Below are 15166 nucleotides of genomic sequence, written 5' to 3'. Positions count from 1 at the left end.
TCTTCCTTGCCATGGACACCCACAGAGACCTTCTCTGAGTCCAGTCATAAGCAGTGGACAGTGGAGAAATAAAGCAAGCTCTTCCATCTGTATCCAACATCCGGTCACCCCCAGCCACCTGTAAGGCCCTTGAGCAGGCAGTCCTGAGAAAGGGCATTGTGAGTTTAGATGGTCTTTTGTCTCCCCTGTGAGGACCCTGGAGGAACTCTAAACACATCTGTGAGACCCCATTTTGCCCTTGTGACAAAGGACTCATGTGTCCCCCATTCCCCAGCCAGGGACTGCAGATTTGTGATGGCCATTGCATGCTCTATGTTGCTGACACAGAGGGGCATCCTGCTCACACTGAGGATCCAAAAAGTGAGAGGAGGGAGGTCCGGAAGCCTTCAACCTTTTCAGAGTTTCTAGGTTGGACAGTCATGCTATGGGGCCGTGAACCCGGCTAGCCTTCCCCTGACTTGCTTTCTAGCTCTGTCTTGGAGGTCTGGCCTGGCTTCTAGCTTTTCACGGCAAGAGATAACGTTGATTAGAGCCATAGACGGTCTCTTCTGCTTTGTTTTAGTGTTGCATTTGATTTCTTACGAACGAAAGAACAAAAGAATTTACTTGTTGAGCTTGGCACTCCAGACCTGGGTCGCTGTGACAGTGAGTGACAGAGAGGTTTTCTCAGGATCATTTCTGTTCCTTCTATCTCAGCTACTCCCCCCAACCTCACCCCACCCTTCCCCCCAACAAACTGGAGTGTTAGAGAGGCTAGTGATGGCAGGCCCAGGCCTTGTCTGGGGAGTTATCCAGGCCTGTCTCCATGAAGGTGGCACCCGCCCCTTTGAAATAGGAAATTGCCAAAATGGATGTCACTGGCTGCTAATTAGGTGAATTTTAACTGCAGGATTATTTTACCAGCTAATACCGTTATTATGCGCTTCCTTGCGAACCCGTGGCGGAGCCTTTACTGTAAGAGCTCAACCTCAGCAGACAGCTAGAGGGGTTGGTTGCCGAGCTGACTTTCTCTACTCCTAATTTCTGTGTTTACACCAGGGTCAGTGAGAGCAGATCCTGAGGTGCCCAGGCCGTGGGCACCAGAGCTCCTCCTCTCCACGTGGCACGCTCTACCAATTTTTGGGCCTCTGGACTAGCTCTGTAGCTTTGGATGAAGGCTTGTGTCTATGTGGTACCACCACAGGGAGTCATGAGCTGAGCAGGTTCTGGCTTTTCCAGTCTAATCTGCCCTCACCTCCATCTTCTCTCTCTACCAAACCGGAAAAAGAATCTTAATTTCCTGTCGAGCTGGGAGGAGGCGGGCTCGAGTCAGGATAATGATTCTTAAATATGAGCAATGCGTCTGGTTACATGTTATTTTTCCTCTACCCTCCTAATACACGGCGTTTTTTATCGTCCTTAAGACAAAGTAGCTGGCAAAATATTTAAGTGATCAGAAACAAATGTTTTTATTTGCCTGCATGCGAATTGGGTTATCTGCCTATCTTGTTTACGGAATTCGGGGCTGCCTCCCCGCACAGTATGCTCGCCTCTCGAATCTTCCCCGGCTCCCATTTCCATATTTCTGCGTGCTTGCTCTTTGTTAATCACTTGGCAAGCGCTTATTTGAATATTAAAAATTTCTTTAATCATCAAACGCAGGAGCACAGTCTCATGAATATTCATATTCTCCCCTCCTCAGACTGGATTCTAGTTCATTACCCTGCAGTAAAAGCCAAACAGCCATCAATCCCTCTCATTACTGGCTCTGGCGTTTTGATTGGCTGCCTGCTGCCCATAGACCTTTTTTTTTTTTTTTTTTTTTTTTTTTTGAATTTCCCTTCTCCTATGAACTATCTTATACCTGCCAACAACTAAAAAAAAAAAAAAAAAAAATCAACAATGCAAGAATAAATTTCTCTGGTTGAAAAACAACTTAGCAAACTTGTCAAACAGCCCTTGTAGCTTGCTGGACCCTCTGGGGACACTGGGACCACAAATCTCCCTCCTCAGTCCTTCTGGTCAATCCTAGTATAACCCCCCCCTCCAAAAAAAAAGAAAACAAAAACCCACAAAAAACTAAACAACCCAAAAACAGGGAAAAGGGGGAGGGGATAGGGAAGAGATAGAATTAAATAAATAAATAAAAAAAGAGAAACTTGAGCTCAGAGAGATGAATATTTGTCAAGAGAGTTGACGTAAGTTTCATTTGCATAATGACTTTGTACTTCTGCATTAATAAAATTTGCATATGAAGCCATGTTAATTACTCCTGATCATGCTTTTTGCATTCATGCATAGTAATTTTCTCCGACTTGTGAGAATTAATGTCTTGGCACGAGGGGGGGGAGGGGCGCGGGGACTGTCAGGTTCCCTCGCCAGAGTCCCTCGCTCACACGCGCTGGCGTGGCTGTCTGTCTCCTTCTTTGATCTCTGACTCATTTTTGAACTATCAGTAGGAGTTCTCGCCTTAAAAAAAAATGTATCCGTTGAAAGGCACCAGTAGGGAGAAAAATAGACTTCTGTACGGTGTGTGCCAGGCTGCCTCTTGGGCTAGGAACATGGAATCTGCCCCCTCCCGGTTGTAGAGTGGCGGCCCCGAGGATGCTGCACCAGGAAGGCTGCACCCTGCACCGGGAAGGCTTGGTTCCCTCAAACAGGAGCTGGGCGGTTCCAGGCATTTTTTGTGTCTACAGGCTCCTGGTGGTGGGCGTGTTGCTGCTTTAATGCGCATGTGCAGGGCATGCAGCCCAGCATCTGCAGGAACTGCTCTCGCAAAAGGAGGTGGGCTTCAGGCTCCCTCCAAGTGCCTCACCCGCAGGAAAGCACCCACAGTGGTCTTGTCCTCTGCTTGGACTTTAGCCGGCGTACCAGAGGCCGGTTTTGGAGACTTTTGGATATTCTTTCGTAGGTGGCTCAAAAACCAAAAAGTCAGTCTGACCTTGACCTTGGAGCCTCATTTTCACATTTTTTGAGAGGGGTAAATAATATATCCCCACCCCATATAAATGCTTTATGCTTGCATGACATAATACAAGTATCATTTTTTAAAAAATTTCTTTTGCCCTAATTAAAATGTTCTTTTATGATAAGAATGGAGGCAGCCAAGGGTTCCATTAAGGTGCTCAGATCCTACAAGAAGCTGAGATAGCGCCTGCACCCCTCCCCCATGTACCTTGATACCTGTGGGTCTTTTTGGACTGGCTTAGACTGCAAGAGAAAGTGTCTTTTAAAAGAAGATGTAAGATTGAATTGCGCCTGCGTGTGCAACGAATTGTGGCACACAATCAGCTCTGGACAATTTTGTGGGTTAGTCCTTCCTCTCCACCTTTCTGTGGGTCTTGGGAATGAACCCCCAACTGCTGAACCACCTCACAGGCCCACATTTTCTGTTCAGTATTTTAGGACGCCTGGGAACAGAACCCAAGTCCCCATGCATACTGGGCAAGTACTCCAACACTGAACTCCACACCCCAGAGAGCTTTTTAAAGAAATATCCTACAGAAGCTAATAGGACATCTTCCCCGCTGCAGCAGGCTCTGTGCTGAGAGGGGGCTGGAGAAAAGTTCCAGGTCAGGGAATAAAAGACCGTTGTGAGTAAGGAGTGGGCACACAGGGTGTCTGGCTCTGGCTGCGTGGGGATTGCCCCCGACAGACCCTTTAAAAACATGGAAACTGAGACCGAAAAAGTGACCACTGAGGGCCTAGGTAGAAGTTGAGCCCATTTTTTTTCTGTCCCTGTCAATCTTTCTGTCTTTGTCTCTGTTTTCGTCTCTGCACCCCTCCCCCGGGACTGGCACCCCTCTCTGTGTGTCAGGTGCAGAGTCTGTTCTAGATCCAAGGTCTGGCATCCCTTCCAGGGGAAGCTGAGGCTGGGAAGTGGGCAGGGACAGGCCTAGAGACACGGTCCTCACCTTCGATTTCCTTTTAAATTGAGATGCACGTATTGTGAAACTTGTTTTAATTCGTTCCGTTTGGGGCTTCGGATTTATGTACACTGTTGCGTAGCTGTCACTACTGTTTAATTGATCACACCCTCAGAAGACCACAGAACCCATTAGTTCTCCACCGCCCCCAGCCCCTGGTAATTAGTACCCAGTCTCCTGCTATTTGGCTGCCCAGAAGCTCACCATGGTGTTAGAACATGGTGACTTCTCATTCAGCTTTTGCAGGAGCTGGATTTCAGGGTCCCTCTGTGTGTAAAGCTCGGAGGTAAGCTGCGTCTAGAGGGGACATCTACTGGGGCAGAGATTGCTCTAAAAGTCCTAATCTGACCCCACACTCTCTGCCCTTGAGCAGTTAGACCTTAATGAGGTGATCATACCTGATGAGGACCTGTGGCCGCCTGTCTAGCCAGAGTGTTACCCGGTGTGGGAATGTGACTTCATCTTGACAGACCCTGGTTCAGCCCCAGGGACATCCTTCCAGAAGGCTGTGGAGGCATGCTATTTCCTTTTTGATCCTCAGCCATTCTTTCTGCCAGCGTCAACTCTGAGGAGCTCCCGTGGGCATTCTCGGCTGTGAGATGTGGTGCTGGCTGAGTTATGGCCTTTTGTAGATCAGAAGCTTTTTCCTTTCACTAATGGATGGGCTGAGGTCCAGGTTGCTCAGTCTTTCTCCATCCCCACGTGGCCCTTGGCTTCAGGATACGTGGTACCCTGGTCACTTCACTCCAGCTGCAGCTACAGAGATGGGAACGGAGCAGAGTCAGGCTTTGGAGACACTGCCATGTTCATGTCCCAGAGTGTGTCCTCTGGAGTCTCAGTTTCTCCCTGTGGAGTGGAGGTCCTACCTACCTGTTAAAAATGGTGGCTATCTTATACTTGGTTGAAATTCACCTTGATGGCTTTTAGGAGGACCCTCCCCCGCACGGGGACTCAAGGCCATTAGTGGATAGGGTCAAGTACAGTGTCTAATGCAGAGGGCTTGGAGGCAAACACTGGCCTTCCAAGGGAGCCAGGTAAGTCTGAGGCCCATAGGAGAACTGATACGGCTTGCTGCTCTTGTTTTGGGACTGGAACCATTCTTGGGCTTATTGACCAGGCCCTTTTGGGGCTGTGTGACGGTGCAGAAGCAACTGGTCCCTTGCACAAATGTCACTGCCTTGGCAGGGTCCAGCAGTGTCAGCGCCGACACACGCCTCTTGCCTGGACATCACAGCGCCCCAAGTACCTGCATCCTGTATGTACATGGTCATGTATGTGCACGGTTCTGTATGTACATCGTCCTAAGCAGTGGGATTTTGAGGATGCTCGAAACTGCTAAGGTTTGCTGATTCCTGCAGTTCTGGCCTCTCTTTGGGTCTGGGCAACGGTTGCCCTACGTTCTTATATTCGGGAGCATGTTAGGGACCCGATTGGAGAAGACAGACAGGCTCCTGGCTCTCCGAGGGCCTGTGTGGTTCTGTGGTGGCTGTGCAGATCTGCAGGTACCAGGAGGTGAAGCTCTGGCCTCTCCCCTGCAGAGCTGGTGAGGCTTAGCTGTCCAGCATCTTGTTGACTTTTTTTTTTTTTTTTTTTTTTGTCTCTCTGATGCTTCTCTGCTCAATTATTTACCCAGGGAATTTGGGCTTTTTCACTTGTGGTTTTGGCAAGGGCTTCACACAAATGTTTTGCCCTGGTGGTCTCCTAACCAATGTAAGATAAATGGCCAAATCAAACGCAGGCCTTGCTGGCAGTGGAGGCTCAATGTGGGGCCGGCCGCGTGGAGGGAGGCAGGGCAGCACCCTCGACGGCCCCGTTCATTGCTGTCACTGGCTGTCACTGAGCGAGTGGGGACTCCCAGGATGAAGACATGAAGAGGGGTCTGGGCCATGCTGGGTGTTCTTGTGGCAAGGGGGGGAGGAGGAGCTCAGGGCACCTTGTGAGTTGGGTGCTGCTTGCCAGGGTCTGGAGAGAAGCCCGAGGTAATCATCTAGGCAGGAGGTTCACTGGTGTCCGGACCCTTGGAGACAGACCTGGAGTGGTTCAGGTCTGTCTGAAGAACCCAGACCGATAGCTTCCCGACTCGTTCAAAGAGGGGTTGCTCATATTTTGACAGAACAAATCGTCAAATGAAGCCCATTCTAGTTTCTTCTGAAAGACCCTTCTAGGGAATCTTAACTAGGTATGGGGGCCTTGACAGACCTTCTGTGCCAACCCCCTGCACTAGGTACTCCAAAGGCAGCCCCCCCCAAACTATCTGGCAGCTGTAGGTGTGGCCCCTGCTAATGTCCTCTCTGCACCCCTTCTCCCTTGCTCCTGGACCCCAGTTGTCATCCCCGTAGGGCTGGTGTCCTCGGGGGCCGAACCCTCTTGGAGGCTATACTGTAGCCCTGGGACCCTGGCCCCTTCCTGTGCCCCAAGCCCCTTGTACAGTCCAGGGCCCAACTGACCAGTGTTTTCTATTGTTTTTTCTCCAGGGCCGTGCAGGCCTGCCCAGCTGCCACCGATGGTCCCCATAGCTGCCTCCTCTTCCCACCCTCCCACCTCCGCGATTACTTCACCTCTCCGTGCCCTGGGCGTTCTCCCACCCTGTTTCCCGCTGCCTTGCTGTGGTGCACGCCCCATCTCGGGCGACGGGACTCAGGGTGAGGGTCAGATGGAGGCTTCCTTTGGATGCCAGTGTGAGTTGTCAGGTAACAGAGCCGCTGCGGTGGGGGAGGTGGGCTCCCGGGATGGCGGGCTATGCCCTGGGCCGAGCCGGGGACCTAAGGTGGGGTCCTGGGGTGGTGCACACCCCCTACCCAGAAAGTTTTTTTGGGGGGATGGAAGCAGAGATGCCAAAGATGTCAACTGAACTGTAAACCTGTGTCGGTTTCCAGGGGGGTCAAGGGGCCTGAAATTCTGAGAGTCTCACTCCCAGAATCCACCGCCCGACCTCCAGATTTCATCTCTTTGGGCTGTTTAGCCTAAGTCTAATTGGATAACACTTAACATCTGAAGTTTCCTTCTGCCCCTTGCCTCTGCCACCCACCCCAGACAAGGGTAGGAGAGGATTCCTGGGTTGTCTGTGTACAGTGTTGGAGCCGTTCAAAATGCTGACTTTCTCTTTGGGACAATGTGTTGCCCATTAACTTAGAGGAAAGGGAAAAAAAAGGCTTCTCAAAGAGGAGCCTTTTTAAAAAAGCTGTGGCCATGGCAAGCAGCACAGCATTGTGGGCGTCTGGGGCGCGGGGCTGTGACGGTCAGTGGTTCCATCTGGGTGGACCCCGACTTGTTCCAGGCACCTCTCTGCCGTTGTTGGAGGTCAGTGAGACCCCGATACACAAAGGGCATCTCCAGCCAGGTGGCAACACAGCCTCTATTGCTTCCCTGCCCAGACTCCCCACAAACATAGACTTCTGTGGCTTAGGGTCCCCACAAGGTCGAGGAGAGAAGGCCCTCCCTGCAGCCTCGTGGTGGGGCCTGGTTTGCAACACACTGTGGCTTTGGGAGCCAGGATGCTGACACAGACTCACGTGGCAAGCAGCTGTGGCCTGGTTTCCGTGGCCAGGGCCAGGAGAGGGTGGCTGCGGCGTTGGGGTACATTCAGTGTGTCCCTGCTACATTGCCAGGCACGTTGCAGGCTTTTTTTTGACTCAAGCTGTGAAAAGAAAACTATTTTTATGGGGCAAGTTTTGTTTTTCATTGACACGGTCTCAGGGACCTCTTCTTGGAGCTTTAGCTTTGCACAAGACAAGTAGCCCCTGCTCTAGGGTGAGACCTCCCTGGTCTTCCTGCTAGGAGGGCATTCTGCAGTACCGGGCCTCAGACTCCTGCTGTGACAGGTGGTTATGTCCTTGGATTTCCCATTCAAGACCAGGAGCTCTGGTTCTTTACTGGGTTTGTGCTTTGTGTATAAAGCAGAGACCAACGTCACCCAGGAAGGAATTGAAACAGCTTCCAAGGAAGCTGGCTTGCCTTCCTGGGTAGCCTGCTCCCCCAGTTGACTGAGGCTTCATGTAGCTTGGAAGATCCAGTTCACCAAGCTTGGGATACCTGCATGGTTGGGCACGTGCCCCGTTCTCTGGCTTGGAATGGGTGCTGCAGCCCTGTGCACACTTAGTGGGGGTCTCGCTAGCAAAGATGAGCCTGAATGTGTATGGTCAGACTCAGTCAAGTTCTGCATGTTCCATTTGCCACTGCGGTAAGCTTAACCTTCTGCTGACCCTCCGTAGGAGCTGCCAGATCGGAGTTTTCCTTCGATGTGACTGGGCTCTCCTGGTATCTTTCTGTCAAGTGCTGAGCAGGAGCCTGTCCCTGCTCATTTTATAAATGAGTGGGAGGGGCAAAGGCTGGGAGGTCCCAGCTGAGCCCCTTGGAGGATTGGGTTAAGGCCTGGGGATTAGTTCATTTAGCCACATGGCCCCTGCCCAGGCCCAGTGGAGGACAGACAAGGGCCTTGGCAGCCAGGAAATTCTGGCATTAGTCTGTCCTCACACGGGCTCCTTGCTTTCTTAAGAGTAGCTCTCTGTCCTGAACTAGGCATTTGGTATAGACGAGCTTCCGAGCCCTGAGGTCTCACAGCCTAAGCCGGCTCATTCCTTAGTTCGCTGGCCCTCGGGCACATAGACACAGGCAGAGTTAGGTATGTGGGGACCGTGTCCCGTGGCTGATGGGAGTGGAGGAAAAAAAAAACACGAAAAAGAACTGGCTCCCATATGGTACCTGTTCCACATGTAAGGCTGAGGCCGCCATGGGGTTCAGGGCTCTGGAGCATCCTGTCCACGCGTGGGGATTGCAGTACGGGGGAGGTGAGACGCCGCGAGGGTCTGAGCCCCCGGACCTCTCAGGAGACGCCTCCTGAGGGACCTGCTGTCTTTCTGCTTCCGTTTCCTGTCCTGTATCCAGTGCTGTTCTTGGCCATTGCGCTGCCTTGTTAGCGTCACCTGCTGCACCGCTGTGCTGTGTTTTCTGATAAATTTTGACACATTCAAGTATCCTCTTCCAGTGGGTTTTGTCCCTTTGGTTCTGTTCCTGGCACTGGGCTGTTTGCTGAAGTGTTTTTAGTGCCTGTTTAATTAGTAGCTGCAGAGGAGGCATAAAATCACCAGGAACCCTAGAGGAAGGAGGGGCCGTAAAAACCGAACGCGGCGGCACACTCAGTGTGCTTTGTCCCTTTCTCGATCAGGATGCTCTGAACCCATCTCTTCAAATTAACTCAGGAGGCCCGAGTTTCACACAGGTTAATTGCATGCCCGCGAACACACTCTGGGTTATTTATAGAAGGGTGTGATTTCACGGGAGAGGAAAACTACCCAGACATGGCCAGGTCCTGCTAAGACCCCTCTCACCCAGCCCAAGCTTCTGCAGATGGTCACAGCTGGGAGAAGGGACACTGGGGCCCCATTTCTCATGGAGTCCACACAGATCTTTTGTGGCTTCGAGTTAGGTGCTCCGGGCAACTAAAAGGTCTTCTCTCAGATCAAGGTAGCTGTGTAACCAAGAGCCACAGCCAGTGGCCCTGCCCTCTGTTGTCTAAGGACCATGAGCATGTCATTGTCCCTCTGTAGGCTTCACCTCCCTTTTTTTTGTACAAAACCCATATTATGTATGTATGTATGCATGTGTGTATATATTTATATGTGTGTATATGTATGTGTATATACACACATATATGAATGAATGTAATATTACAACATGAGGCTTGGGAGTGTGTATGCTTATGTGTATACACACACATACACACAAACACACACACACAAGCACACACACACACACATGAATGAATGTAATATGGACTAGAACAGGTTGGGGTATTGTGGGTCTGGGCTTGGCTTGGGCCCCAAGGTAGAATCTGAGGGTACTCAAGAGATAGCTGAAAGTCACTGGGCTCCACCCATCCTCTCCTCAACCCTTCCCTGCTTTGAGACATTATGATCAAAAAGTGGGCTTCAGAATATATCAGACCACCTTCATGAGTGAAGTGTGTAGCTAGGTGTGTGGCCTCTCTTCCTCCGTCCTCTCATCTGTGAAATGGATGTAAGGACCGGGCGTGCTCTGAGGGTTGTCTGGAGGATTTTGCGTGAGGTCATTTAGGGCAGACATTCAGAACGATGCTCTGAACGTAACAAGCCCACAGACGTTATGATTCACATGCAAGCAGTGGGGGTTTCGAAATCTGACAGGCATTACGTATCTGGCACTGGGTGGGAGCGTCCCTCAAACCACATCCCTGGTTTCCATGCTTAAAAGCGTTTAGCCTCTTGGCTGGCTCCTCATGCACCAGCGTTAGGAGGTGGAACGGGAACTGAGAAACTTCATTGCATATTTAGAAGCTGTAAATGGTCATCAGGCAGAGTGATTAATGCATGTACTTGGCGACGTCCAAGGTCTCACGCAAGAACACACAGCATCCAGGCTTGGGGAAGTGGAAGTGTTTAGACTTAATAGAGGGAGTCAGTTGCAGTCATTAGTATATGCTGGAATCACAGGGCAATCTTGTAAAGTTAAATTCAATTTACTTTTCTACTGAAATTGTGCTTGCTGTGTTATTTAACTAGTCTGGGGTTTCTTGGCATGGGATAAAGGGACGATAAAGATAAAAGGCTACCTGTAAGTAAATAGTGGGGTTTAACAGAAGAATCTTTCGTCTTCTCCTCCTTCAGTTATATCCCGGTGTTTGTCCCGTGTTGATTTTTTTTATACTCGGAGCCCTCCAATGGGATGCCTTGGATCAGAACACCCTAGCTGTGGAGGCTTGACGCAATTAATACAGTCTGTCTGGAAAGTGGTCTTATTTCTTGAAGTTTTATGTTAATGATATGGTCTGCACGCTGCACATTTCATACCAGAAAGAAGAACAAGCCAGAGTTGTTGCTCTCTGGACTGGGTTTGATTAGCAGCAGGGGCTCCCTGGGCAGCCACTCTCCCGGAGGACAGAGGTTGGCGGTCCTCCATGGTCCTGCCAGGGCCCTGCTTGGTGGGTGTGGTGTGCTGGGTGCTGGGCGGGGCGTTTAAGCCTATGTGGGGAAGGAGGGGCTGTGAGTTAGTAGTATGAAGGTGTGTGTGTGTGTGTGTGTGTGTGTGTGTGTGTCTCGAAGCTTCCAGAGGGAGGTGGCAGATGTACGCTTGAGTTCCTCTGTACTGTAATGCTTTTTTTGGGGGGGGGGAGGGAGGGGGTGCTTTCTGTGACTGCCGGGTCCCTGTGTCAATGGGGCTGGCTCGGTAGAATTATTAAAAATTTAGAGAGCTCTACTGGGAATGTAGTTCAGTTGGCAGAGTGCTTGCCTAGCGCACATGAAGCTCTGGGTTCAGAGCCTTAGTCCCACACTGTGTGAAGTAGGTGTGCGGTGCCAGCCGGTTACTCAGGCTCGAACAGTGGGGTTAGAAGTTCAAGGTCACCCTCTGCAACACAACAGGTTCATAGGTCAGTCTGTTGTTTGTGTCTTCTTGGGATGACTCCCGAGATGCCTTCAGTGCCTGCCCCAGACCTGCACAGTGTCCTCCCTGACTTGTCACAGGCCAGCAGAGAGCTGCCAGCCCCCTTGGAGGTTGACAAGGAGGTCTCCAGAAAAAGACCAGTGTCCACTGGCCTCGTGGCATGTCACACCTTTGGGTACCAACAGGGCCCAGCGCAGCTGCTCAAGGCAAAGGCTGGAAACTGGCCAGAAGGGTAGGACTTACTGGGGTGACTACCTTCAGAAGAGGTCCCAACGATACAGTCGTTACTACAAGACACCATTTCGGCCTCTGCTGGCCTTTCAGAAGACAGAGCTAAATCAAAGAATTCTGTTCAAATCCTTACAAGATGTTACCGTTTTTTTCTTGCTCTGACAGGAGAGAGGCATTTGGAAGAACAGTTTCTGTTTCTTTCTTTCTTTCTTCCTTTTTTTTTTTTTTTATAGCTGTCTTAAAAAGGAGTTTGGCTGTTTAGCGCAGCTGGTGCTTGTTACATTATGGACTGGCAATGAAATAGCATGTGTAATTAATTTTTAATGCAGCGCTGGGTGCAGCACTTTCAAGCAAAGCAGTTAGTGGATGCGAAGGCCCAGCGCCGGCTGCGGACATCAGAGACCTGCGAGCCAAGCAGCCACAGGCTCTTTTCAAGGGGGTCTGATTTCGGCAGAAGAGGCTGCCCGCCACCCTCCGTGAGGAGAGGAGCTCATCCAGGAATGAGTTTGTTTAGGGTGACCCAAGGGGTCAAGCCAACCCTTACTGAGTCTGGATTAGGGGTCCTGATTGGACATCTCATCTGACCTCTTTGATATCTCGACGGAGAAACTGAACCAGGCTGGAGGGAGACGCCTTAAGACACAAGTGGCCAGCAGGACTGACTTGACACTATGTCTCTCTTGGGCTCTGTCCACTAGGCCACACTGCCTTCTTTTCTTTTCTTTTTTTTTTTCTTTTCTTTTTCTTTTTTCTTTTGAAACAGCAGCTTTTGTATCCCAGGCTGACCTTGAACTCATTTTATAACAGAGGATCTTCTGATGCCTGTAACAGAAGACCCCAGATCTTCTGATCCTCCTGTCTTAACTTGGAGGGCTAGGATTTCAGGTCTATACCACTATGCCCTGTTCAATGTAGCGCTAAGGACTGAACTCTGGGCTTCATGAGTGCTAGGCAAGCACTCTATCACTCTGTTAGGACCACATCCTGGCCCTTGTTGAGTTCACATTGAGAGCTACTGAAGGACACCTGTTATCCCAGGGAGATGCTTAGAAAACCCGTTTCTGTGTTGCCAGCTGGTCCGATTTCTTGTGCACTGGGGCTTGGCAGCGGGTAGCATTTTGACAGCAATGAGCCCCAAACAGGTGGTCCTGGGACTCTCATGAGGTTTTTGGTCTCTGCTGTGGCCACTCCCCAGGCATTTTTCTGTTCTGAGACTGCCTACAGGGCTGCCGTCCAATCTACCCTGGGAACTGCGGCATGGAGTCTTGTTTAGATTGGGCACCATGATTCACAGGTGCCAGATCTGTGACAATCCTCACTCGGGAGTTTCGTAGCATTCATGAAAGGGGAGAAGGGCCATCTGTTACTCTCACCAGTTTTAGAACTCGCTGCTGTTAATCCACAAAACCTACTATGTGCCAGCCCCTACTATGTGCCAGCTTGCCCCTTACCTGACATCCTGTTCTTATCTTTACTACAAGAAGAGGTAACCCCTCATCTCACTCTGGTATCCTCTTCTTAGGGGGCCCAGGCCACCCAACTGAGGTCACAGGCAGCTGCCTGTCCCCTCCGCCCTCCCACTGGGCTGCAGTGGTTCCTTGTACCTGCCTAACAGATGCAGGACATGCTGGTGGAAAAGCGCCTGGCACTTAGACATAGTCGCTGAAAGGGTTGTCTTGGTTCTTCATTTCACTGACCACATTTGTGTCTGACCCTGTCCTAGAAATGGGACCCTTGGGTGTGTGAGAACTGAAGTGTGTCAGAGACGCCTGAGGTAGGAGGTGGAGAAGGCTGCCTGTTAGTCCTGCTGAGCCATGGCTGCTTTGATGTGGGTCTTCATGCAAGACTGGACTTACGGGGAAGATGAGGAAGAAGAGACAGGAGCCCATGGACGGCAGTTTTGGCAAACTGCCCTAAGGCAATTTTGGGGGGTTTCTAGTGTCTGGGTGGAAATCCAGCCTGACCCAGCCAGGCTTTGTGCGGTCTGCCTCTCCTGTGTTTATGGTAGGGCCTGCACCTTGAGGAGCTTAGGACACTGTGGGTCTGACAAGGTGAGGTGCAGGACTGGTCCGAAGTCCAGTACTGTAGTGACAACTGGGGTGGCCGTTGGTGACACAGTGACATTGCCGTGGTACAAGACATGATGTCGGGATTTCTAAAAGTCACAGTTAGACATAAGAATTATAGTTTTGAACACCCCACCCACCTTTTTATGTTTCCTAGAGACAAACCCAGAGCCTTGAGCTTGCTCAAGTGAGTAGAAGGGTCCATGGCGGGGCAGAAGGAGGGAGGTTTGCCTACTGGAGGTGTTTTACTGCAACTCTGAGTAGTCGGAATCTGGTTTGTCTAAGTGACGAGCGGCCAACTGGATCCGAGCAGGAGTGGGAAGAAGCCATGGGGTCTCTCGGTGTGAGGTGTTCCAGTCCCCTGTGCTCTGGCCAGGTCTGTGGTCCTCTCTCTGGACATTACTTAATAAGTGTCGGGAAATGGCACATCACCTCAGTGTGCGGTCACAGGTGACAGAGGCAGCAGCGTTGATTGCCCTTTGCCATCTGGGGCCTTATACCTAGCGGTGGGCCCTCAGGACACGGTCAGGATGCCCCAGTGTGCATGAGATCCTCGGCTCCGGCCTTCTGAGTTTTGAATTTGGACTCTCCTTGGGATTTGGTGTCCTGCACACTGACATCTCAGAGGTGGCTGGAGTTCGGTATTGGATGGCGTGTCTGAGGGTGGCTTCCCTGAGTCTGGGCACCGATGCCCTTCTTATCACCTCTACCTGGCAGGTGCTGGTAGGGAGAGGCGCAGACGTGAACTGTGATGTTCCTCCGGAGCCCTGGATAATAAGACCATCTGTGTTTTATCGTTCTTGTAGAAGGGGTCAGAGGGCCCAGGTCTTCTCCAAGGAGGTTAATGCAAAACGGAACTTACTATCTGCAGAGACCGGCAGATGGGATCGGTTCATAAAACTGGACGTTAATTACTGCCTTTCTTAATAAGGTGATGACCGCTGATGGGGTGAGGCCTGCTCTAGCGGGTGGGTGGATGTGTCAGTGACTCAGGGTGAGTTTAGTCTGGACTTAGTTAATTCAGGCTTGCTCTCCTTGCTCTGAGTTTCCTTGGGTTTTTATTAACCAGCTCATTTAATCATAAAAGAAACCAACCATTGATGGCTCATGGTATACCACAGGCTTTAAAAAAAAAATTAAGACAGGATCTCATGTAACCCAGGTTAGCCTTGAACTTGCTGCTTTAGTGCTGGGTGTGTGTCCCTATATCCAGGTTCTGTGGTGAGGGGAATCAAACTCAGGGGTCTTCTGCAGGCTAGGCAAACATTGTATCAAGTGAATGATATTCTCAGCTCCTGGAGAACTGATCGTCACAATGTTTCAAAGGTAGAGCCGTGAAATATTTTTTTATGGTGGCTCAAATGTATGTAAGATTTACAATTCTGATAGGTGGTCACTACTTTTGCTGATGTCGCTGGTGCTGCCACTGCTAGAACCTCCAGCTTGCTAAAGCAAGGCCCGACCACGAAGCTACAGAGCTAGCCTCATTCTGAGACGTTTTTAAGTATGCACTACAGCGGAGCACATGGCTACTATGTGGCCAGCCAT

General features: G+C 50.7%; 1 protein-coding gene across 5 annotated transcripts in view; it reads left to right on the top strand.

Moving 5' to 3' along the window:
- BCL11B (BCL11 transcription factor B) overlaps positions 1–15166 on the top strand; it is a gene marked incomplete at both ends in the record, with an annotated part of 85688 nt that overhangs the window by 30647 nt on the left and 39875 nt on the right. For 2 of the 5 annotated variants that reach the window (XM_080908097.1, XM_080908096.1), the window contains one exon: positions 6380–6595. The exons of the other annotated variants lie outside the window; for them this stretch is intronic. In XM_080908097.1, coding sequence (XP_080764223.1) covers positions 6380–6595 — 216 coding nt within the window. The remainder of the gene's footprint in view (positions 1–6379; positions 6596–15166) is intronic. 5 annotated transcript variants of the gene reach the window in all.

This window comes from Micromys minutus (assembly GCF_963924665.1).
Source record: "Micromys minutus genome assembly, chromosome: 1".
Lineage (NCBI taxonomy): Eukaryota > Metazoa > Chordata > Mammalia > Rodentia > Muridae > Micromys > Micromys minutus.
This window is presented reverse-complemented; position numbering and strand designations above follow the sequence as displayed.